This window comes from Orbicella franksi, chromosome 12 (assembly GCF_964199315.1).
Source record: "Orbicella franksi chromosome 12, jaOrbFran1.1, whole genome shotgun sequence".
Classification (NCBI taxonomy): domain Eukaryota; kingdom Metazoa; phylum Cnidaria; class Anthozoa; order Scleractinia; family Merulinidae; genus Orbicella; species Orbicella franksi.
The window spans coordinates 9,019,075-9,044,829 of NC_138156.1; the positions used below are offsets into that span (position 1 = coordinate 9,019,075).

General features: G+C 39.2%; 2 protein-coding genes across 3 annotated transcripts; one reads left to right on the forward strand and one right to left on the reverse strand.

Moving 5' to 3' along the window:
* Window positions 1-50: 50 nt before the first annotated feature.
* Window positions 51-13,774, forward strand: LOC145462786 (beta-glucuronidase-like). The gene is made up of 12 exons (XM_081446391.1): window positions 51-277; window positions 1,745-1,927; window positions 2,122-2,297; window positions 3,549-3,912; window positions 5,943-6,089; window positions 7,047-7,222; window positions 8,057-8,203; window positions 9,113-9,197; window positions 10,188-10,364; window positions 11,169-11,201; window positions 11,626-11,728; window positions 12,071-13,774. The coding sequence occupies exons 1-12, from the start codon at window positions 62-64 to the stop codon at window positions 12,280-12,282; spliced, it is 2,019 nt and encodes a 672-aa protein (XP_081302517.1). The 5' UTR covers window positions 51-61; the 3' UTR covers window positions 12,283-13,774.
* A 23-nt stretch (window positions 13,775-13,797) lies between these two features.
* Window positions 13,798-24,546, reverse strand: LOC145462782 (uncharacterized). 2 transcript variants are annotated; one of them, XM_081446382.1, is made up of 7 exons: window positions 23,999-24,546; window positions 22,211-22,763; window positions 18,829-20,782; window positions 16,550-18,109; window positions 15,567-15,605; window positions 15,203-15,277; window positions 13,798-14,090 (listed from the first exon to the last, which is right to left on the reverse strand). In XM_081446382.1, exons 2-7 carry the CDS (start codon window positions 22,749-22,751, stop codon window positions 14,006-14,008), a joined length of 4,254 nt encoding a protein of 1,417 aa, XP_081302508.1. In that variant the 5' UTR covers window positions 22,752-22,763; window positions 23,999-24,546; the 3' UTR covers window positions 13,798-14,005. The 2 variants fall into 2 exon arrangements, with proteins under 2 accessions (XP_081302508.1, XP_081302509.1); XM_081446383.1 differs by having other exon boundaries at window positions 22,211-24,546.
* Window positions 24,547-25,755: the final 1,209 nt, after the last annotated feature.

Here is a 25,755-nt window from a genome sequence, read left to right on the forward strand (position 1 = left end):
GAGGAACTTGGTGCAAGCAACAGGTTTCGCGGGAGTCTCGCGGGTCTTTTGTGAGCGCAACATGGCGTCGTTACAGATGTTCTTCCACTCTGTTTTTATCGTAACGGCTTTGAATATCTCCCTTATAATGGCTGCTCTACCTGGCATGTTATTTCCTAAAGATTCTGAGAGACGAGAAGTCAAGGACCTCAGTGGTATGTGGGATTTTCGCGCCGATATGTCAGTCAACAGAAATGGCGGCTTCGAGAATATGTGGTTTGCTAAACCACTGTGGCAGGTAAGTCTAGAAATATAGAGATAGTGATACCAGAACCCGTTTGATTAAAGACATTTACGATTAACCTAGAGATAAAAATTGCATCTCTACCTTAAGATTCTAAGTTTGCGTTGATTACATGTGTTAGAAAATCAGTATTTTAATTGCAAGCGGAAACGAACTACACAGGAAGAACTGTCAGGGAATCCTCCTTTAACCATACGATGGATTCCCTTTAAGAAAATTTTAGTCAAGTTAGATAATTTGTGCGGTGACGTTGACTTTTTTTAGAAAACAAATTCTTTCAATTTGTATTTAAGCTTATGTTTACCTGTAACTTAACTCAACTAAACCTGTACCTCAAAATATCGAGTCCATTGAAAGCAAACGGGCGTATGGAATTACCGTTCTGCTTTTTAGCCGAAACGAAATTGAGAATCTTTCCTGGGTTATGAAGTAAATTTAATTCCTTTCCGATGCAGTTTACTACGTTTTTGTTTTGTCGAGGCACTAAATACTGAATATAAATTCACGGCTTGAAGAAAAGAATCTAATTCCTTTCAATGTTTAAATAATTAATTTCAATAAAATTAAAAAAAATTCAATAAACTTCTTGAAGACCTTTTTCAATGTTAATTTAATTATTTTTTCTCATTTATCATAAACTACACGAAAGCCTTTTCCACAAAAATTTTTCCGTATCAAAAGAAGAGATTTTTAGATGCTTGGTGTGTGGTATTGACTTAGTACCCCATTTTTAAAAGAAAAGAAAAAAGAAGAGCTTAACATTAGTAACAAGGTCAAAAGATAATAATATTATCTCTTTATATTTCTTAATGTTCATTAGCAGAATTTGCAGTTGATCCAGTGTTGGGATTGACACTGTGTTGATACTGCAAGCAGATATTAGATATAGGTTGATGATAAAAAACTAATGTTGCAAAGCATGTTCATTTTCTCCTGGATTTGTTGCTATTTCTGTGTGAGAGAAGTGTGACATCGTTCGTGTAGTCTTGGTTTTCAAGACCCCAGAGTCTAGCAAATTTACTATTAAGCAACCCTTCCTCCTGCATTCCACCTACATCAATTAGTAGTTTTCAATTGAGTGTCGTAAAACCAAAACCAAAGTAATAACTCAGGCCAATCACAATGGTTGCAGACAATCCAGTAAAGGAATCATAAGTCGACATAATTTCATGTAGCTGAGGCAAAGCATGGTAAAACATACGCAAGCAATTGTTTTGGTTTTACTTCTGATTGGATGAACAAGTGGTACAAGATTTTTAAGCCAATCCTGGTGTGTAGTGATGCAAAATCAATTACTTTTCAACATTCAAATGAAAACCAGTCCATTTTTATTTATTATAGCTTCAAAATTCTCAAGTCAGATAACTTTTTAGCAACTTGGGGAATTTTCAAACATACTTCTGCTATCATGTTCTATCTTTGATTTTCATCGATTGGTTTTCTTTTCTTCTTTTTCTTTAGTCTGGAAAAGTAATTCCTATGCCAGTTCCATCAAGCTACAATGACATCACTGAGGACAGGAAACTAAGAGACTTTATTGGTTGGGTTTGGTATGAGAAAGAAGTTTATGTTCCCAGGTCATGGGAAACCAACACAACCAGGGTAGTCTTAAGATTTGAGAGCACAAACTACAATACTATTGTGGTAAGATTGATTTTCTTTACACTTAATTTCATTTATATAAATACATAAATTGACATTATTTTCAACAGATAACGTTATTCGTCCATCTGGCTAACAAAAAGACCATATAGATATATAATTAATAGTGATGATAATTCTAAATTTAGTTTGAAACATCAGTCCATCATTTGTTCCATATGTCTTTTTATTTTTAGTGGTTGAATGGTAAACAAGTTATGGATCATTCAGGAGGCCATCTGCCATTTGAAATTGAAGTGACGCCTCTGCTCACTTTTGATAAACCAAACAGAATCACAGCCGCAGTCAATAACACACTTACACCAACAACCCTACCCCCAGGAGAGATACAGTATCTCACAGGGGGAGACTGGTGAGACTTTTTGTTGTTCTATTGAGCTCTTTACCTTACGTTATTGACTATAAATAATTATTTCATAAATGGAATCTTATAAAAGGAAAAGACGACCAGTGGAATTTATTGATATCTACTCTGATGGGTGTCAGTCAAATTATTTGACTGACACACATCAGAGTAGACATCAATAAATTCCACTGGTCGCCTTTTCCTTTTAACAATATTTCAAATTTAGTTCAGGTACGCCCCTATAAAAATTCAAGAGTGGTTTGTCGGTTTATATTGGCTAGTAAAATACCATAATATTCTTATGGTACTTTTTTGAAAATCAAACTTGGCATCAATGTAAAGCTAATCACAGTGTGATAGGCAAAGGGTATATATCTCAGATAAATTAAACTTCTCCATGCAGGGCTTGAAAAAATTGCCGTACAGTTGTCTCGGGTAAGTAAATTCTCCTTCTGAGCAGGTAACTTTTCACTCTCACTTGCCCGATTGGCAAGGCATCAGGCAAGTTGTCTGCCAACTAAATCATAAAAGAGCAAACTAAGACTTGCCCAGGGCAAGCAAAATTTTAGGGCTACTTGTCCCAAGGGCTAGCAGGAATTCCAGTTTTTTTTTTGTTTTTTTTTGAGTCCTGCCATGACCAACAGTTTTAAGAATTTTAGTTCCAGATACCAAACAAAATAATATGGTATGAAAACCTGACCAGTGGAAATTAGCGCTAGTTGAGAATTGTTGTAATTTGGTGGTAAAATCTAGAAATCAACCCAAGGTGGGTGCAAATCCCCATCAAGCTAAAGAATTTCTGTTTACCTTATATATGTGGACTCCATTTCCTTTTTAGGGCTAACACTCAGGAGGAAATACCTGGGTGGGGATTTCCAGCACTCTAAATTACTCCTGTACCAGGACTGTCAAATGTTAAGTTTTGAGTCACCTGTAGCCTTGTTCTCCACACCCGTAGTAAACTTGTTACTTTATGGGTGAATTCTATCAATAACAGGCAAGTTCACCTGTAGCATCAAGGGAAAATCAAACGTACTCAGCCACAACAGGTGTTATGGGTTATGGCCCTGACAGCCCAGCTGTACTATTGAGCTTCTATGTTGCAACATTACATTCGCAACAATAATTGCAGATTGCAATTAACAGTACAATCATTATTGTTCTATTAAAAAGTTTGTCTCGAGCCCTATAATAATGCATGTTTAGTAAACATTCAACTAATAAAATAGTTTTTTGATTTTCGATAATTTTTTCTAGGTATCCTCCTGGATATTTTATCCAGAAGTACACTTTTGATTTCTTCAACTATGCTGGTATTCATCGCCCAGTCAAGCTGTACACCACACCTGCCATTTATCTCTCTGACATCACCGTGACAACATCATTCTCAGATAATGATGGTGAAGTTAAAGTTCTTGCGACAGTTTCATCCATCAGTAACATTGTCATGCTTCCAAAGGACGACATCACCATGCAATATGAGTTATTTGATAAATCAGGGTTTGTTGTTGCTTCAGCGGGAGGCCCTGAAGTGTTTGAAGGAACGCTGTCAGTCAAGAATCCAGTGCTATGGTGGCCAATTGGAATGAGTGATCAGCCTGCTTATTTGTACTCGCTGAAGGTAAAAATATTTTACTATTTATAATAATTTAGTTCATATAGTATTTATTTTGTGCATCATTTACTAATGTATTAAGAAATTAGAGCATTGGTATTTAGAATTAACTCCCGTAAAAAAAAAAGTTTGTTATATTGTTAGTGTTGTAAGCAATGTTGATTGGTATTGTAATTTGTAATTTGTAAGAAGTGATAGATAGTGATGTAAGTAACTTTAGTTTTTTTTGTAAAATTGTACATAAAGTGTAGTATTGCAATAAAAAAAAGAACAAAGAAAAGAAAGAAAGAAATTAGAGTGGATTTCAATTGCGTGTTGGATTAACCAAAACTAAACCAATTACTTACCAATTAGACTACTCAGCCAGTCCCGAACTGTAGTTACAGTAAACCAAAACCAAAGTAATTGCTTGTCTTTTGATTACTTTCGACACTCAACTGAAAACCATTTTAAAGCAAATTAGGAATAAACTGATTTTATTTTAATTACTATTCATTTATCATTTTTATTATTACATTTAATAATACATGATTCCAACTTAATTAACAACCTAAATTACTATTCAAGAAATTACTAAAATGGCTATCATGGACTATTTTCTTTTATTATATGGCTAAGCCCACAAGCGGGCAAGATGAACCAAATCCTGTGCTGTGATTGACTACCTGAGCAGGCAAGATGGGGCTATCTTGCCCACTTGGGGCCCGCAAGAAAATGGTGTTTTTTGTGCCATTATGATAATCCTTCATTGACCAAGCTAATGTTTGGTCAAGATGGCTTAATATCAGCATTCTTCTTTTTTTTTCTGGGTCTTGGTTCATAAACACACCAAAAAGAACTCCGCCAATATTCAACCATCTTGACCTCGTGCTTGGTCAGCAATAACCCAATCCATATGCGTACAGTTTCCCTGTTCCATGGGCTTATCTTTTCTTTCAATGTATTTGTCCAGTGCCCCAGTTTGTTATCATGTAGGGGCCAAACCACCCCCCTAATGTTTCATGAAGGCTATATTTGCTTGGTTTATATATTTCTGAAACAAGTTTGGCAGATGAGCTTTCTTTGTTCTCCAGTTTATTTTAATTCGGAAGTTGTGACAAAATGTCAGATTATGACGTCATAATTGATGACGTCACCAAAACGTGCTATAAGTTTTTGTAAAATCTGATGTAAATATTGTGTCAGTGGAAAGGCCTTCACTTGAGGAGTAAAATACCGGAAACCGTTTTTTGCTATGATGATTATTTTTCGAGATATGGTAAATTAAATATTTTTTTGCTGTCCCCCCGGAGTTTGCTTAACCATACTGTCCTTCTTAAGTCAGTCTCTCTGGTTTATTTTTTTCAGTATTTTTCTAGGAAAGCTAATAATCTAGAAAAATAGAAAGCTTGATGTTGTCAAAAATCGTATGGTTTTAGAAATTTGATTTTCAGCTTTGTTAAGATGGTATTAACAGTAAAAAAAGGGGTGACGTCACAGTTTATGATGTAACAAAACTAATTTTAATGCAATAACACTAGAGGGATAATATTTTATTCCGATTTTCTTCTTTATTTTTGCTTTAGTCATCTGGCACATCACATATGCAACATAGCTGCATTTGTTGGAACAAAATTATGGCTCCAATTTGGGGATTTTTCTCAAGGGGGGGACCCATATTTTGCAGAGTTATGTTTCATGATTAAAAATGCCATATTTCATTTAATTTTTGTGATATGGACAAAATGTTTTCAGGTTTCAACTTCCCCTGATGTGCTCTTTCAAACACATTGTAAAAAATATGCATCTTAAAAACTTCAAAAGTGGCAAAAAACATGACGTCATCACTGTGACGTCACAACTTTTTTCATGTAAATATAATTGGCAATAGGTCTCCTGCTCATCTGCCAAGTTTGGTGTAGAAAGAGTCAATACTTTTTAAGTAATGCGAAATAATGTGAAATACCCAGGAACTGACGAAACATTTGGGTCCGGGGGGGGGGGGGGGGTGGTTTGGCCCCTATGTGTATTTTGATATATCTTCTTCATATCTCCAGGTGATCACCCGCTCTACCATGTTTATGCTGGAAGATGTGTATTATCTCCCTGTGGGAATTAGAACTGTCAAAGTTGAAGGAACAAGCCTACTCATAAACAACAAGCCATTTTACTTCAAAGGATTTGGAAAACATGAGGATGCTGATGTAAGAAGTAACTTATCATCATTTTTGTGGGATCATCTTAAGTGGAATGTTTAGTGTTCCTTACAATGTATATATGAATAAGTCTTGTTGCATCAGGATTATGTTTACAATGATTTCTGAATGCTTAATCCATTTTTATCCTCCCCTTCCCCCCTCCTCTCCTCCAAGAACCAGTGTTGGGATATATTTGCACAGACCTTCACAGCAACACAACAATTGGTGAGGGGGAGGCAGCGGAATTGGAAAGTCATCTTTCAGTGGAAGTGTCATTTCTAAAAGGTGTCTCTAGTAGTGATTGGCAGTGATCTATTATTCATTCTAAGTAACTGGCTAGCATCGTTGGCATAAAGAGAGCTGTGAAGCGACATGGCTTTGTAAGAATTGCAGATCTGTTACACTGAGTAGCATCATCCTGTGATGCCATAGCCTTTGTGGAAGGTACATGTATTCAAAGGTCTAAGAAACAGTATTTTGATAGTGATCACTTAAGAGAAAACTTTGAGAGCAAGCGCTAGCTGATGCTGCTCTTAGAGGTGCCATGCAAGAAACTGCAAGGACTTAAGACAGCCCAGTTCGTCATCTTTTGGGGCCCTGAAGGATAGCTCAATCCCAGACATTCCTGTCACAATAAATAGCATCCTGACATGACCTACACCCACACTGATTAACAAAGGAACACCCATTGTGCTCACTCATTTATCATCATCATCATCATCATCATCATCATCATCGTCATCGTCATCATCATCATCCTCATCACTGTCGTCATCATCATCATCATTCCTTTCTCCCCGTGGGAGAGCATAGGGTGTCAAGCAGAACCCTCCACTGCACACACTTCTTTGTCCATGATTCTTCTAGAGACAGAATGTGCCAAGGAGGAGGCAATTCTGGATGTGCAATTCATGCAGCATGACCTTCTGAGATATAACTAACCATCTTTGTAATTCACGTTAGATTCGTGGTAAAGGTCTTGATTACGCCATGATTGCTAAGGACTTCAACCTGCTCAAGTGGCTGGGTGCAAACAGCTTTAGGACGAGTCACTATCCCTATGCTGATGAAATCATGGACATGGCTGATAGAGAAGGAATTGTGGTTGTAGATGAGTGTCCTGGAGTTGGCATTAGACCGTAAGTCTCTAATTCTCTTCTGAATCTTACAAATACTTGATGTTTTTTTGTGTTTGTGTTTTTGTATATTACTTTGGAGATTAAGTGTCCTAGTTGGCTAATTTGTGCCACTTAGTATTCAAAGAAGTCTCTGATTGTTACTATCCAATAGATTACATGCTCTGGTCTTTGGTCATGCTGGATGAGTGGGAATAGAATGCAAAATATGTTCCTATAGGAATCCTTAAAATTTGAGCTCAGGGCCCTCTAGAATTTCTTTGATTTGTGTAACAGGTGCCTAAATATCAACAACTATTCCACAAGTGCGTGTTGGATATGAGATGGTAAATCACCAACAAGGCATGTAGCACCAAGTTGGCTATATTTATCTCATATCCAACAAGTGCAAGTGGAATAATGTTTGTATTAAAAACGCCCCCAACACATAGAAAACTAACATAGAATAAAAATTAAAAATGCCTCCAAAATCTATGTGTGCACTTACCATATTTCTATAGCATGGTACATTATGGCTCATGTACTATGATGTCTTAACGCCATTGAAAACTCTTGAATTGCATTATCCAATGATCCAGTTTTTACTTGTAATAAATGTTGTCATAATGCTTCAAAATTGCTCCTTTTTTTCCTTTCCCACCCCCTCCACCTACCTACTCTCTTAGACGTGCACAGTATTGAAAAATAATTTGCTCAGTTGATTAAATATATGATTTCATTAGCAAATCTTCCAAAGCCAAATTGGAATAATTTTCTACAGCCAAAAGTTATTTTCGTTTTTGTTATGTTATTGTCTTTAAGCCTAATTCTCTTTCTGTTACCTTTCTTTCATTTCAGTAACAACTTGGGTGAAGAATCCTTGGCACATCACAGAGTGGTCATGGAGGAACTGATCCGCCGCGATAAGAACAGGCCAGCAGTCGTCATGTGGTCAGTAGCCAATGAACCGTGCAGTGACAAGCAAAAATCTGTTCCCTACTTCAAGTAAGAACATACAACCAGTTGGTCAACACTAACTTTTTGACTACTTTGTGCTTCTGCCATTTCTAAAGCCTCTTAACGGAGCGCCCTTTCTTTTTAATAGCTTTTTGGTTCATAGATATGGAACTTCAAGTTTGGAAGACTGAGAATCAGATTCAAGATAATTTAGTACATCAAACTCTAGTTAACACGGCAATTAAGCCTTGTGCGTTTGTCACAAAGGTTAAAGACCTCACCAAACAGAGTCACAAGGTGCAAATTTCCATCCTGTTTGGACTTGCTACTTTATTTACACCAAGAAAGCTTGCGCACATTCGAGAGCACATGTGTGAGAAAGACAAAGAAATTTGTCGGGTTTCATAACCATTTTCCTCTATTAATTATGCAATGGCCAACCACAAAAAGCTATTCACCACACATACAGGAAGCAAACGAGAACTCGACCCAAATTTAGTTTACTGTCTCGAAGTTCTTGAAAAGAGGAGTGATGATCTTGGTTTTGTAGCTGACGCGATTTTTTAATTCCCGGGAGTGTTCAAAATCTAATTTCTCATTACAATACCTATACATTATTGAGCAAACAGGTGACGAGAATACAGAAAATCATCAGCTAAGCGATATTGTCTTGATGCACTTCCAAATTCTCAGAAGTGACATGAAAAGATTTGGTGACTCTTAATTAAACCAACAAAGAAAAACGTATATTTTGGATTACTGAAATTCAACGTAAATCACTGTATTTCACATCTTGCGTCTGCTCACGACACTCTTTGGCCAGGCCTTAACAGCTTGGCAGCGTCTCTGGTTCTCTGTGGTGTGATCGATATAACGAACATCAGTTGTTTCACGATGGGCCATCGTCACGGTAATAATTAACTTACAATTTCTTTGCTTTTTGCTTATTTTCTCCAGAGCTCTGTTTGACCTGACTCGCCAACTGGATTCTACGCGACCAGTGACGTTTGTTACCATGTTCAAAGCTTGGAACGATAAAGTTGTAAGGAATGATACTTCTAGTTCAGTTTTTTTTCCCTTTTAATACTGTTAGGTAAGGTAAGGTAACTTTATTTTAAGTCGTAAACGTAGGGAGTGATTGCCCAATCTCCCAAGCTAGGGGCTCATGACAAAAACGCACGACTATTGACAATAACGTTACTACTTACAATTACTATATTCACTAAGATAAAGCCAGAATTAAAATATAAAATACTCCTAAAACCAACTAGTCCTAATATTAAAAATTCGAGTTAGTATATACAGTTCATAAACTGGCACCCTGCAAACTCCACACCATTCAAACGAGAACGAAATTGTGCAAACGAACAAAGCTTGGGTAACCTTAACGATCTATTCTACCTAATGACCAATGTCAACTCTGGTTTGAATCAATGGCGACTACAAACGTTAAACTCCACTCTCTCTCCAAAGAAACTCTGATTGATCTCCAGTAGGCTACTGTTAGACTAACAAGTCTATTAACTAAAATTTAGAAGCGTGGCGAACGTTTTTGTTTGTAGAGGGGCCGGAATAGGAGGGGGCAGCGCCCAGTAATTTTCCCCTGTACCCACTACAATCGTTTTAGCAATAATGTTAAAACAACAACATCGTAAAGTAATTACGTTCAGTTGTGAGGAGCTACTTCACCGTTTGCGAATCTCGAAAATTTTAGCGTAAATTTTTCAGGTTCGTCGTTTGTAATGCGTGATGATCTTCTTCAACCTTAACCATCCTTGTTTCTTTATTGTTTATTATTATCTCTTTGGTGTTTTTCTATCTTAGTTGACTACTGTTTTCAGTTTAAAGGCAATTTTGTATGTAGTCAAAATAACTCAAAATACCGTTACTGAACTCCTTTAAATTAACTTTTCCACGCCACCGTTTCTCGGTCTAGCTATATAACACGAGCTATAAAATCCTTATGAGATACTGTTTGTGAGCTTCAGAACAACATACACTATAGGCCTCTGATCTCGTTCATCTTTTCCAGGTGCAGTTCTGTGATGTGATTTTTTGCAACCGCTATTACGCCTGGTACCACGACTTTGGACAAACTCAACTTATTTCGAAACAGGTGGAGCGGGAACTCAGAGACTGGTTTGATACTTACGCCAAACCGGTTGTACAGGCTGAATACGGAGCTGATACTGTGGCTGGTATGCACGTGGTACGTGCCTGCAAAATTGACATCATGAGTCTCCATATGGAGAAAATGTTTTTACTGGGTCGCTGAGCGTTTTCTTTTAGCTAGTTAAAGTGATTATTGGCTAGCTTCTCCCTTTTAATTGTTTAAAGGCGTGTAACTTTTTCAGTCGCGGGAATAAGGAGTATTTTTTGCAAATACGATAAGAGTTTATGAGCTCCGCGTTCTCTGAACGCTGGCTGTTATGTGCAATTCGAAGCAATTACCAATGTGTGGGTCGCTATTTTCTATACGTCACGTCCGGGTTGCCTCACTCAAGTTATTTGGAAGTGTGCAACAATTAACACCCCATATACATGATATAGATAACTTCAGAAATGCGTTTAACATTGGGAGAAGTTAAATTTTGTTATAAACGCCGAGATCTCAATCCGGTCGTGCAGTCGTAGAGTAGGAACCATTACAGGGGTGTTCACGCGTGGTTTACTGCTGCATAAGCACAACGTGACAACCGTAAGGGAAATACCTTTTAATTTTTGTGAACTGATTGTACTTATGCTTACGTAGTGCGTGTTAACCAGTCTTTTACATGTCACCAAGAGGCCTGGTAAAGAACCTCTTGTTCTCTCGTTATTCTGGTTTACACGCAAGCACAAGGAAAACGAAAGAGAAGAAAGATTTCCTTTCATCATTGCGTTTATCACTGCGTCTTTCTCACCGCAGTAAACATGTGTTGTTTTGCCCCTCGTGCTTGCGTCGAACGCATGAACAAATTGACATGAGGGCCACGTCAATAATGTTTTATTAAAATGTTTAAATCCCTTGCAGGAACCAGCGGTAATGTTTTCAGAGGAATATCAAGTAAGTGCCAAATGGGATTATTGCTTTGTTATGGGTTCAAAATGAGAGTGTAACCTGGTCGAACTGATAGCAACAAACATGCTGTATTCTCGGCCAATCAGATGCAAAACTAAAACCAATCGTGAATCGGGTTCTGAAATTTTTTCCGCGCAAATTTGTAATTAGACGCGTTGTGATTGGCCAGATTGGATCACTTTGGTTTGGGGTCTACGACAGTCATTACAGTATCTTTTAAAAAGGCCTTCTCAACTTGGAGGAAAGAAAAACAGGGAAACGAAGGCCCCAAATGTTTTCTTTTACCGAGCCGGTTTACGGCCTCAATGACCATCAAGGCGCAGGCAGAATTCTCTTTTCCTGTCTTCTATGGTTTACCTCTATGACTTTAACATGAAAAAATAACACTCTCCTATCATGTACACTATAGGTAGAGACACTATTGCAGTATTTCCCAGTATTTGATAGACTGAAGAAGGAATTTTTTATTGGTGAGATGATCTGGAACTTTGCAGACTTCATGACGCAACAGGGTGAGTTCATAACATCTAAAAATATTTATTTACTTTTGTTAGCTTTGTGGTTTAACGACATTGATACAAAAGGACCTGAGTGAGATGAGGTGATAATGATAATGACGACGGTGGTGATGGTGATGATGATGACGTTGATGACAATGTTGATGATGATGATGATGATGATGGGAATATTGTCAAAAACTATTGTCAAAAACGAATATTGTCAAAAACTCAACACTGTTTTATGCGAAGACGGTGCGCGCACAAATGCAGTGCACCACTACTGGAGCAATATTCCAACTGGGCCTATTACTTATGTACTTCTGTACCTATTCTTGTATGCTTTTCCTCTTCAAGGTACGACACGAGTAGGCGGCAACAAGAAAGGAATCCTCACTCGTCAAAGGCAACCCAAGGCCGCTGCTCATTTGCTGCGCCAGCGATATCTTAACATCACATTAGAACAGGGTGGCACGAAGACTGGAGACGAGTTGTTGGATACTCTGCTTCGGTTTGAAAGTCGTAATTCAGACAATGGGACCCAATCATATTTCATGGACTTTAACTAAATTAATGATAAATATACTACATTCGCTAAAATGAGCTGAAAGCTATACACACAGAGCGGTTTTCAATTGAGCGTCGAAAGTAATTTGCGTTTGCTTTGTTTTTGCTTTACTTCAGTTTTTGTTTGGTTGTCAAAATTCGCGCCACTTTCTTCACCAAATGAGAAGCAAAACCAAAACCAATCGCGGGATGCACACGTACATTTTCCCGCGCTTGGTTCACGGAGCTGTTTACGTCTCTTGTGATTGGTCAGAGTGATTCTTAAGGCTGGTTTTCGATAGAGCATAAGCAAAAGCACAAGCATAAGCATAAGCACAAGTGAAAACAGCCGCGACATAAACATAAGCATAAGCAGAAACATAAGAACGAACCCACTTATTTGTCTTGTGCAGTTTTCACTAGTAGCGCGCTCGACATAAGCATAAGCATAAGCACAAGAAAAACGAACTAGTTCTGTTTTTCTTGTGCTTGTGCTTATGCTTATGTCGAGCGCGTTACTAGTGAAAACTTGCACAAGACAAATAAGTGTGTTTGTTCTTCTTAGTTTCTGCTTATGCTTATGTTTATATCGCGGCCGTTTTCGCTTATGCTTATGCTCATGCTTGTGATTATGCTCCAGCTCTAAAAATACTAGACAGAGTTTAGGAAATTGCGCGAGAGTGCCTCTTCACCATACCATCCTACTTGTTTGAAGTACGGTGCAGGTTGACATGTAGAGTTCTTGCACTTGCTTTGTTTCACCACCTAACCATCAAACCTCACGTTCCTGTTTCCCGCCTTTCACCGAAGAAATGCAACGGTGCCTGGTGACGGGACAGCTCCAAAATATAGGTTGTGAGAAGCGTTGTCAATGAGAGAACGGCTTTCGTGATAGAACGCTAGATTCATACTGAATAAATATAGAAACCTTTGGAATGCTACATAGCGAATACATTTGTGTTAAAATTCAAATCATTTTAGCCAGATTTGAAAACGCGGTCACATGGTTTACATTTTGTCGAAACTGTAACCCTTTTCTAGTATACTGGATGGCAGCTTCACTTTGAGACAACGAAAACACGGTACATTTTTCAGTCAACAGTTACGCTTTGAAGCAACCATCACCAAATTCATACCGACTTGTTACGTAGCAAAGGTATGACGTCAGAACGCGCCTTCCCTCGTCGCTAACTCTTTCCCAGGCGCCAATTCTTGTTCCTCGCACGCCCCTTCTCAATTCCCCCCTCCGTCAGAGACATCCCTTAACTTTGAGGATGCTGAATTCATTCTTTACGTCAAAACATGTTCAAAGCACTGCCCTTTTAGTAGGAATTATTGCTATGATATGACGAAATTTAAAGGTATTTAATTTTATTTAATATCGTTGTCCACGGCAAAATAAAATAATTTAATAGTATTTATTTTTACAAACCTGGAAAATAAGATCGAAAAAAATATATAAAATATGTTAATTAGAAAATGTATCATATATATGAAAATAAATTCGATTTTAAGAAAGTAAAATAATTGTCTGTTACTGAGAAAATCTGTTGTTACATTTATATAATGGGAAATAACATTGTATTGTACTTAAACATTTTTTAATTAATAACAGTTGAGCCTTTCTGTGGAAAGTTGTTTAGGTATTTTTACCGACTACTACAAAGAAACGTTCTCCGTTCTTTCTATAACCCTTTAAAGGTTTGTAGTGGTGCGCATGCGCCTTAGAGAGCCTCTGTTAGTAGTTCATTTGTCCTTCTCGGCTGTCAGCAGCTGACTGTTTTGAGAATTACAACTTGCTTGCAACTGGTGAACATTTTCTTTAAACGACCTGCAAGAAAAAATAAAAATGATGACAAAAAGATGAGATGAGATATAGGGGAGTTTACACAACCACGACAGGCGACGGGTCAGAAATATAATGAATTTTCAATTTGCTTATTTTTTGTTTATCAGCTGATTGAGCTGAATGTGTCAAGAATGACAACGTTCAATTCTAACTAGAGATAAACGGGGCTAATCACGTTTCCAAAAAAACACAAAATATGTAATATTATCAGAAGGTGTACAAGGCTATATACCCACGTGCACAGCAGTTGTCCCATCCCGTCTGTCTGACAGGTGTTGCCACTACGACTACCCCAGGGTGTACGCGTGTTCGCCTGTGAATCAGTGGCTTTTGGCGGGAAAAAAATCTGGTAGCTGTGCCATTTTACAGCACGCTCTCTCGATCTCGCGACGTGTGAAGACAAGAAAACAAGATCTCGAAACACAGGTAAGCTCGTACTTCTACAAACACAGAATGACTAAACTATCCTCAGGCAACTCGACGACTAGACGACAGTTATGTTGCTGACAGAGTCAAAAAACCTCTGTATCTCGCTGACAGTACTTGAGATGAAATAAGGTTCTCGTGGTCATACAAAAGTACTCTAAGGGTAGAAGTTAGGCCGACGCAGCACCGTTGCCAATTAAAAAAAAAAAACTAACGTTCAGTTCTAAAGCAAGATAGGCTGAGAGGTGAAAGACTGATATTAGCAACGTTATGGCATTGTTTGTCTGCTCCTTGATTTGTAAGAAGTTCGAAAATCCGAGATTTATCGATAGACCTTATCAAGGTTTTGGAAGCCATTTTGACGGGCAGACAACACGCGTTACAAATTAGTGCTTGCTTGGGAATCCGTTGGTAAATAATTGTCTTAAAAATTGAATTCTGAACAATTTATGAATAGCAAAGTTAAAATACTAGATAAAGGATTGCATTAATCAAGTTTGAGGGATATAGCTGTTCTACAAAGCGTCCAGTCGCATTTTTAATTTTCCAAACAATTGCCCGATTTTTCTTCCCGCGAACTGGAAAAGATCGCAAAGCTTCTTGCTTACCTATAGTCGAAGCGATACAGATGACAATAGAGATAGACAGGTATGAGAATATTTCTTTACCTCCAAGATGTAGTGGCTGTCTGAACAGAGTCTGTGTGATCATTCATCTGTTTCTGAAGATTGCTGATTTGTGACCTAGGAAAATCAAACGTAAATGATAAATAAGCATAGTACAATCGAGGAGAGAAAAATCCCAGTTGGAGGTGTCCTTCCTGACTGACCTGTTTCGAGAACTTGAAAATGCCTGTTTCGAGACCGTACTGCAGAATGTGTTTGTTTTACACACTTAAAATGCATATTACTTGTTTCGCTAATACGTTTACTCGAGCAACTGTTTTACAAGCTAACCATCGATGATGGTTGTTATGTTTGCAAAACGTTTTTAATGCATCTTAAATGTCAGACATTCATAGTATTTACCCACCTGAGCAAAGACATACACTCTTGTAAACCAGAAATTGGCCTGAAAACGGTTAAAAAAAGTATAACGTAAGCGTGTGAGGATAACATGTCCTCTTGTGGGTTAACATTGCGATCTACGCAGCACATAGTGCTTCACTGCCGACGGGAGGACCAATAACAGAGTCCAAACCCTACTCCAGGGGTCAAGAAGGGAAACGTAAGGGATATAAAGGACTCGGGGGGGGGGGGGGATAACACCTTTAGACCCTATGAAACTGTAACCAGGGAATGCCATTTTTACGACATCCCTCATCCTTGCCTAATTGCAAGAATTGAAATAGCCAGTTTTTGATTTCAGTAATAAACAAACTTATAAGATCTTTATATTTCCAAAACGTTCAACATAGCATATGTGGTGTCTAGCGAGAAATTAATACATAGTTTTCTTGAAAGGACCTGTCCAAATGGATGTGACCTCCCTTATTCATGAGAAACAGAACTATGTCTAAAAAATAAACTAAATTCTAAGGAAATACAGTTAACACCCTGTTCTAGATCCATGATTCTTTCAAGTTCTTTAACTTCAATAAACTGCAACTTATGTTCTAAATAAGAACCCGTTTTAATTTTTAGGGTGTGTTCGTCTGGTTCGATCTGGATGAGGATCAGTGATCCAAGATCACTCATGCAGATCATGGTGCATCGAAGGAACAGATGAATCCACTCTTGTCACGGACTCATTAGCCTGTGAACAGGCTCCGGCTGGAAGGGTCTGACCGCGGGTTGAGGGGAGGTTGGGGTGGGGTCTCTCTTCGCCCCATGAGCTTCTTCACACGCTACAAATTCATCGGCTACTTTGATGCACCATGATCCGGGTGATCTTAGATCACTGATCCTGATCGTGATCCAGATCACCTTAAATGAAAGCATCTTTAGTCTACACGTGCTTGACTGATTCGTCTAGGTTCGTATAGGTGGGTGTTTTAGCTGAAATAGGATCTTTACCTGAAGGTGTTGGTAAACTCCTTTTTAGCCCCATCTGTGTCGTCTCGTGTTTCCTCATAGTCAGACAGAGCTTCTCTTTTCCTTGTAACTTCTTCTTGTAGCAGTAGCAGGTTGCTGGAAGCCAGCACGTCATTCACTAAGGAATTCAGCTCCTGACGCTTCACAAATAACTCCTGTTTTAACGACTCTGTGACTTGCCTGGCGGTAAGCAGAGAATCTTTTAATTCAAATGTCTTTGTTTGGTAAGTACATTTAGCCTTCCTCGCCTCAGACAACTCAGAACGCAATGAAGTCGTTTCGCTCCTTGATACTTGAAGCGCGGTTTTCAAGTTTTCCATTTCCAACTGTTGTCTTTCTTCCATCATTCGTAGCTGTTCCTTTAGGTATTCCACCTCTTTGGTTCGCCGAGTAACTTCCCATTCTAAGCTTTCCATTCTTCTATCCTTCGCTGCTTCTTGCTCCAACACCACTTCCAATTTCCTTTGTGAATTGTCGCGCGCAGTCTGCTCTTCGGCGAAGCTTTCCTTCAACCCTTCTAGTTGAGATATGCATCTCTTCAATTGATCGCCCTCGCTCTTAACCTTTTCCTGTAATTGCTTGATTTGTTTCTCAGCACCGCTTAAGTCCTTAATCAAATCCACTTTTTCGTTAGCGTTCTCCTCAATCTCACTTCTTAAAGCAACATTTTCCTGTCTTTCCTTCCTGAAGGAATCCTGAAGATTCTTCTTTTCCTGCCTCACGTTCGTCAACTGCGTTTCTAGACTACCGATTTTCTCGCTTGCTGTCTTCTGCTGTAATTCTTTGTCTTTCTTCAATCTCTGTAACTCGTTTGCCGCCTCAAGCAAGGCTGATTCTCGGGTTGCTATTTCACCTTCCATCTTCACCACGTGCTCTCGTAGTGTTTTCTGACTTGCTAACACTCCAGCCAGCCGACCCTTTTCTCTTTCAAGTTCAATTGCGCACATCTGCATTTTTTCTACCTCGGCTTTCCTTTGTTGCAGCGTCTCCTTCAAGAATGAAAGTTCTTTTTCCATTTGGCTTATATCTCGGTTTTTCACTCCAAGTTGATTCTCTGCTTTCTTCCGGAATACTTCATACTCTTGCTCCATGTTCACTTTTTCCTCTTGAAGAGCAAGAACATCATTTTGCGCTTCTTCCAGTTGGCTTTCGTAGCTTTTCTTCAGTTCAGCCACACTTTGCTCGGTGATTTTATGAAGCGTTTTCAGTTCTTGTTCAGCCAGTTCTTTCATGTTTTTCATTTCTTCCAAAGTCTCTCCGTTAGACTGCAGCTCCTGGTTATGCTTACCTTCCTTTCGTATAATCTCGTCCATTAGGTATTTCAGTTCCTGCTCTAAGTTGATGACTTTATCTCGCTCTTTTGTAACTTCTGCCTGTAGGTGTGTTCTTTCTGTCGTGATTTCTTCTCTGAACGATGAATTTTGATTTCTAAGCGCTTCCAATTCATCTTGGTTCGACTGCTGTGTAGTTTCAAGTTCGCCTTCCAATCTCGCTCGTTCCAGCAACGATTTGTGAAACTTCTCTTCGAGCACAACAGTATCCCTGAAAGTAACAATAGAAAACAGAGACTGGTGACATTTGTATCCAATAAATGTTTCTCCCTTATGCAGAAAGCGTCCAGTGTGGAGATAGTGAAAGATTAAGCTTACTTAATGTTTAGGCCCCGTCCACAACACGCCGGAGGAATTTGAAAACGAGGGTTTCACCCTGAAAACGCGTCAAATGTTTTCCGTCCACACTACGCTGGAGGAAAACGCAACGATCACCGGTCATTTTGGATTTGTGTTTGAAAAGAACTCGGACAGGGAAATCACGTGATTATCGTGACGTCATCGCTTTCAAAAAGTTCCGTTTTCAAAACGCTTTCCGTCCACACTACGCCGGAGGAATTTAAAAACGCAAGAATCACCAGTCAATTTGGATTTGTGTTTGAACAAAACTAGGCAGGGAAATCAAAAGATTATCGTGAGGTCATCGTTTTCAAATAGCTCTGTTTTCAAAATGTTTTCCGTCCACACTGACGAAAACGAAAAGCCAGCGTTTTCAAATTCTTCCGGTTTAAAGAGCGTTTTCGAAAAGCTCCGTTTTCATAACAGATTAGTGTGGACGGTAGGCGTAACCGTACAAATAAAGCTGCGTTTTCAAATATCTCCGGCGTGGTGTGGACGCTGCCTTAGAACTAAATATGTATACTGTACAAATACTAGGTTCAACAACTTCCACAATAGATTTCCTAGCCAGCAATAAAATAACCTCATTACCTCGCTGCACTCTGAAGTTGTTCCTGGATCTCATTTCTTTCCTTAACCACTCTTGCAATGTCCCCTCGTGAATATTCCAGCTGCTGAGCCAAACTAGCGATCTCTTTTTCCAGTGCGTCTTTCACCTCCTGAAATTCTTCAACGAGTTTCTCCTTCTGTGCTAACTCCTCTTTCACGGCACAGCCCAAGGCAACCTGATTCTCTAAGCCTTCTCTCAATGTACGCAGCTCTCCAACAAACACATCTTTTTGCCGAATTGTTTCCTCGAGCTGACTGTTCTTTGCGGAAAGTTCTCGTTTCATCAGTTTAAAACGACGATCAACTTTTTCGAGATCCAGCCGCAATGTGTGAATGGCGTTATCACACGCTAGTCGTTCCTTATTCGCAACGTCGAGATTTTCCTTTAAGAGTCTCTTTTCTTCTTGAAGCTTTTCAATGTAGCACTCTTTTTCTCCTATATCGTCTTGCGCCATCTTCAATTCCCGTTTGGTTGCGTCAAATTTTGATTCCAACTCGTGAAGATTTCTTTTGTATTCCTCAGTAGATTCGCGGGCAAGCTTCAGCTGCTCCTTTACTTCTTCTTTTTCCTTGACGATGGTTTCAAGCAGAGCCTCTTTCAAAATCACATCTTGCTTAGCTGCGTCAAGATCTTTTTGCACCTCCACAGCTGAGCTCATGAGCTTGAGGAGTTTGCTATTTTCACTCATGAGGGACTCGACTCTTGCTCCCAAAGTCTTTTCCACGGATTGTTTATCAATTTCCATCTCTTTGAAAGCCAGGTTTTGTTGAGTAATGCTTTCTTCAACTTGCTCCATATGCTTCAGAATCTGTGTTTTTTCTTCGAGTGAACTCTGTTGCAGTTCTGTGAGTTGCTGACTTGAACGAGCTCCTTCGCATTTCAACTGCTCTATCATGCGATTCTTCGCTGCTAACGTCGACTCAAATTCGCTCGCTTCAAGCTGCAGCCTCGTGCGCGCGTCTTCAGCAAACCCGAGCTGTTTCTGGAGCCATTCCTTCGCATCGACGAGCCTCGCTATATCTGCATTCAAAGCCATGTTCTCTTTCTTGAATTCTTCATTTTGCTCTTTGGCCTCCTCCAGCAATTTCTTTAAGCTATCCATCTCCGCTTGAAGCGCGCTCACCGTTTCTTCCCTCCGGTAGATTTCACCTTCTACCAAGGACAACTTAATTTTGAGATTTTGAATAGTAGTGCTGGAAGTCTTCAACTGCTCCAGCGCTTCATTAAGATTGCTATGTTTTTCTTCGTACGCACTCTGTAACTTGTCCAGCTGACTCTCTAACTCAAACTTACTTCGTCGCAGCTCGTCCACCAGGGACACAGCAGTAGGCTTAGTTTCCCGCGCTTTTAGCACCTCCTCTCTCAGTCGTGCTTCCACCGCTTGAAGCCTAATCTGAAGTAACTTCCTGTCTTCTAGGACACTGGCAAACTCTCCCTGCAGTGATTCCAGCTTTCCTTCCAAACCGGCGCGCTGAAGAGCAAGATCGTGGTAGTTTTCTCTTGTAAATGATTTCTGTTCTTTGGCCACACCCTGCTCTGCGGTTTCAAGATCCACGCCGTTTTCGTGGTCAGAGCAACTTGCGTTTTTTAATGTGAAATCCTCATTCAAAATATGCGTTTGATCATCGCGGCCTTGAGTGACAAAACCATTACACTGTCCAGCGAGTCTATCTGATACAAGATAACCATCTACTTCGTTTTCTACGCCTTCCACCCCAATAACAGATGAAGAGCGACCTCGAAACTCCGGCAGGATGCGGTGAAACTCGCGATTTTCGGCAACCTCTTCCCTTTGGGCATTAGTGGCAGATTCATCGTTGTCTACCTCATAGATTCTGGTGTCAGAAGGCGCGGTGAATTCCAGATGGATTCCAGAGTCATCAAACAATGGAGTCACCTGGTCTGAAGAGAAGCTAACATTGCGAGATGACATTTCTGCGGAACAAGAAAAGAACAAGCAGTTACGCATGCCTCCGGTACATGTTTCTATTCACTTTGAAATCCTTTAAACAATTTTCTACAGGATTCTGTTTGTTTGGACTAATCAAGATCTTAGATGATTGACCAGTGGGCTAGTCTCCTCCACAGCCGTTTTTGGGGATGTCACGCAATGCTCCCCCCAAAGAGACGGGGGACGTGGAGTGACATCCCAACAAGTGGGCTTGACATGGGAAACGTTAGATTACCCACCACACTTCTCAGATTTTGATTGGTTAGAAGAAAGTTGTCAGTGACATGCCAGAGAGGAGTCAAAAATTAATAAAAAACTTTGTCATGTGGTAACCATACAGCCTAGATCACTGTTAGCAACGAGATTGTGTTGCCCTAACAAACACTTGTCCCTGAATCCAAAGACATTCAATCTCTCTATTCAGTTCTAATGTAGATAATCTCTCTCTTCCCAATTAATAGCAAAATTGCCATTAGTTTGTTCTATTTCTTTTAATCAAAATCCTAATTGTAGTCATCTATTTTGTAAGTGTGTGTGACTTGTCATTTCAGTATTTTTACATTTGATATAAAAATTATTTTAATGTTGCTGCTGATGGGAAAAAGTACACAAGGATAACATTTCAAAGTGATTTCGTGAATCTCTACTCAATTATCTTTACTAGTACATTTTCAAAGTACGTTTATATAACTTTTGCTTTCACTGTAAAAGAGGAAAAACTACGTTTTCTTGAATAGCCACATTGCACACTGGGTCTTGTTGGGCAAAAGGGATGGGAAAAAAGTTATTTTTATGACTCAGTGATTGGTCATTTTTGTGCCTGTGAATCAAGAAAAGCCCTGTGCATCTTGACTGAAGTAAACTTCCCTATGACTCATGAAATGTAAAATCTCCATGCCTTTTCTATCACCAGTTTGCAGTGTTTCCATTCTGTTGACTGATTAGCAGTTAGTGCCATTTGTCATGAACTGCTATATATAACTGTTCTGAAGGGAATGGTAAGAGGCAGGAAGTGGTAAAGTCCACATTGGGCCAAAGTTTCTCATCTCGCTGGAGGTTAACCTGGTTTCTGTAGCATTAAGCAAGAACTATGAGTATGCCTCCTATAACCCTGTACGGGATGCTAGTCCATTGCTGGGTTACCCCCAGCAATAAATTCATCAGTACCCATTTATACACCTGGGTGATCAGAGACACAGTGTAATGTGTCAGTTTAGATATCCCTTCTTTTCCCATTTCTGATTTTCGCAAGTCACACATTAGCTAATGACATGAAACATGTCAGTGTGGGTTATGAAATGAATATACTTAACTTACTTCAAATTTACCTTGAATTTTCCTGGACTAAAACAAGGATAACATGGTCACAAAACAAGCTGTATTGTTCACCCTGCAAACTAAAATGACTATACCTTGCTTGCTGTCGTGTAATTTCACCAAATACCCCTGCAGCTCTTGTAGATTCTGTATATCATTCCCCTCTATTTGTGTAACACCATTGTCCAAAGAACCATATCCCTCTGATCCAGATTCTGACTGGCCTTGATGGGGTTCTGTCACATGCATCATATCAAGGGGCTGAGGAACAGTTTTTTTCGAAGCTCCCCAGAATGAAGCACCTTTGGTTTGAGGTCGGTTGATCATACGGTCCTGAGTAAAAGAGGCCATGTCAACCGATTGGTTGCGTTCTTCAACAGGTCTTTTCTTATCTGAATACAAGTTCAAGACAAGATCCCGTAGTTCTTTTTCATAAGTGCTTGGGTTTTTGGAGAGCTTTGTAGGTAGCTTGCGGCTGATATCCAGCTGAGCTGTTCTTTGATTTGTACTTGAAGCTGTGGACCTTGGATTGTAGGTGAGTTCTGAATTGTAATTGACCAGACTGTTCAAAGTTTCAGAATAAGGTAAGGACAATTCTACATTTGCCACTGTCAGAGAATTCACGAAAGACTCCATGTAAGCATGATGCTAAAACAGAGAGGAATATAAAGTGTAGAAAGTATTAGCTAATTAATCAGTGAACATCCTTTGTTGATATGTTACATGATCGTTAATAATTTTTTTGCCCTGACCACTGTACAAGTAAATTTATCTAGCAAAGATTCCTAGCCTGCAAATAAACAAACTTCCAATGTAATGTGGCAATGACAATTACTATGTAAAAACACAGGCAAACAGTAGACATGTAACTGATTATGCAAAAGTCCTGCAATATTAAAAAAGCCAGTTTTGCCTAGAAGGTAAGTTCTATTTAGTTGTAAATTATTCACTAATAAGGAAGTTAATAAACAGTCTGGCACTGCTACAATTTTTTCACCGGATATTTTAACATTTTTTTTACCAAGAAAACTTTGCCAGAGAATGCAGATTTATTAAAGTTTAATATTTTATTTTATTTTATTTTATTTCATTTTATGGTAAATTTATTTTTTCTTTTTATTTATACAGAATACATAACCAATAAGTATGCCGTTTATGACAGTATTTGCCTACAGCCAGACAGACAAGCAACCCATGCCAGACAAGAGTCAAACGAGGATGGCGAAGGTCAACCGCGAAGAGATAGCGATTAGGTAGAGTTTATATTTCAAACATCTACAATAAGAGAAAATGATCGCATAAATAAGATCTTTGACAATATTTAATTCATGGTCAGCTGGCATACTGATAAATATAGATATAACACAAGGCCAAGTAAGTTTTGTAAAATCTGGTGCTTTCAGTCACGTCAGCATTCTGATTATTCTGTACGTCTATACACGAGAAATGCACGCGATGAGCGTCCCCTTACCATCTTTCTTTCACGCTTCGTTTTGTGAGTTGGAACTTCTAAAAGGTCTCTTTACATAAATGTCGATAACTGGCCGCCGAAAATGAGTAAATGTACCATCATTTCGTGTGTTTTTAACAAATATTTTACGTAATTTTCAAACACTGATCTTTCGATTCTAAGCTTTCGCACCGCATTCAGTCGCAATGAGTTTGTACAAGGAAACTGCTTTCTAGCACAGTCAAGAAAAGACGGATAAGTAAATATGTTCAAAGAACTCAATTTATAGGAGACAAAAGTACATAATTGAAGTGATTTGCTGGTGGCAATTTCAGACAATTACAGTATTAACGCTTAATTTCAATGTCCACAAAAACCGAAAATTATAACGAAAAGGCGAGCATCTTATACGGTCAGGCTTTAAAGAACTTACCTTAGATCACAAACACTACGTTTTCCTTGGTCAGGAGGCTCCTGAAAAAGGGAATTTAAGACTGTAAAATGTCTCATAAATGGAGTCGGATTATAGACTGAAACAGACAAGCGGCGTTTGAATGCCAAACAAGACTCGAGAAACTTGAAACCTCAGTTGTCTGTTTCGTCACGTGAGGGGTTGAGTGAAAAACATCACCGAAATTAAAATTCCCGGATACATCAAATTGCAGGCAGGCCTCTATGTTCAGAAATGCTACTATCCTAGCTGAACCTGTCACCAGAATTTGTATTTAGTGAGACAACACCTTGTGACAGCGTTGAATCGAGCTTCGTTTACAAAAAGTAGTGATGCTAAAAGGAGTAAGGTGTAGTTGGGAATGTACTTGGGTGGGTACACCACCCTGATGACTGGAGAGGCTTTCCACGTCTTCCACAAGTTTGTTAGAGTCGATCGTTAAAAGTAAACAAAAGGTTCTTTTTACTACATTTGTTCCTTTCTGTCATTTCCTGTGAAAGTTAGCTTTCTGAGCATATTTCGAATGCAGTTTTATTGCCGGGCGTAGCAAAATAATGACGAATGCTAACTAATGAAAATGGTAGCGTATCTTTACACCGCAAAATTACACAGTAATTTCAAACTTGAAGATAGGGAGGATCAGGGAGGCATCAATTTTGCTGATGACTATGCAAGAATTTCATCTGAAAAATTACAAAATGTTTGTAGGAGAAGTTCGCATCATGTCTTCGGGAAAAATTCCGATGGGAAATCTCCTCAATCTTCGGAAAATTTTAAAACATGGTGAAGTACTCAACAAAAGGGAAGTTTATAAACTGACAGCCATGTAAAAGAGCGCCGAAGACGAGCGCTCCTCTTGGGGGGCTCGGGGGCATGCCCCCGCCACCCGTAGGAATTTTTTCTTAGGTGTCTAGCTCAAAAAGTTATTTCTCTCATTTTTCCAAGAGACAGTTTCATACTGCTTAAAGCGTGGACAGATAGTGAACGTTAACTAACTTATGTTAGTTACATGTAAACCTTTGAAATAATTGATACTAGGTTACACAGTGTTTAAGAGCAAAAAGCGAGGACAAGCAATAGACTGCAAGGCTGATACTACGTGAAAAACGTTTCGAGACACCAATATGACAAGAACCGATAAAGTAGGATCGCAACAGTGGACAGCTGTTTCGCCCTTCTTGGGGCTCGTCAGCACTGTGTAGCGAAGATATGTAACGCTAGCCCAACAGCCAACGCACATAAATTGCACAATGACCCGTGCACTATATCAAGTTCCGTACTTTACTTTACTCACTTGCGCCCCGAAACGCGCGTTGCCACATCACGTGTTTCGGGGCGCAAGGAGACTAAGTGTCAAGATTGCTGTCTCGAAAAGCAAAAGAATAAATGTGGCTGGACAAGGCCAGCCTAAACATTTAAACATTCAACCGCATGGCCTATACCATGCTTAAAAAAACGCAGCGTATCGGATCTGAAAAGACCTACGGTCCGAAAATGAATGAGAAATCAGAAACTGCAAGGGACCGCATACGATAAACGCTGCCAACGTAGGATCTACAAGAGATCTGATAAGCCAAAAAAAATTGTATGAAGACAAGCAATAGACTGCAAGGCTGATACTACTTGAAAAACGTTTCGAGACACCAATATGACAAGAACCGATAAAGTAGGATCGCAACAGTGGACAGCTGTTTCGCCCTCCCCTGCAGATGGAAAATTCTGAAACCACATTACGAGAC

Bases quoted from the DNA above. Each gene is read 5' to 3' on its own strand.
- LOC145462782 (XM_081446382.1), bottom strand. From the start codon at position 22,751: ATGGAGTCTTTCGTGAATTCTCTGACAGTGGCAAATGTAGAATTGTCC. The intron at 18,110-18,828 runs GTAATGAGGTTA...TGTTACTTTCAG, and splicing joins CAACTTCAGAGTGCAGCGAG to GGATACTGTTGTGCTCGAAG. The intron at 15,278-15,566 runs GTGGGTAAATAC...TGATTTTCCTAG, and splicing joins GAGTGTATGTCTTTGCTCAG to GTCACAAATCAGCAATCTTC.
- LOC145462786 (XM_081446391.1), top strand. From the start codon at position 62: ATGGCGTCGTTACAGATGTTCTTCCACTCTGTTTTTATCGTAACGGCT. The intron at 8,204-9,112 runs GTAAGAACATAC...TATTTTCTCCAG, and splicing joins AAATCTGTTCCCTACTTCAA to AGCTCTGTTTGACCTGACTC. The intron at 11,729-12,070 runs GTGAGTTCATAA...TTCCTCTTCAAG, and splicing joins AGACTTCATGACGCAACAGG to GTACGACACGAGTAGGCGGC.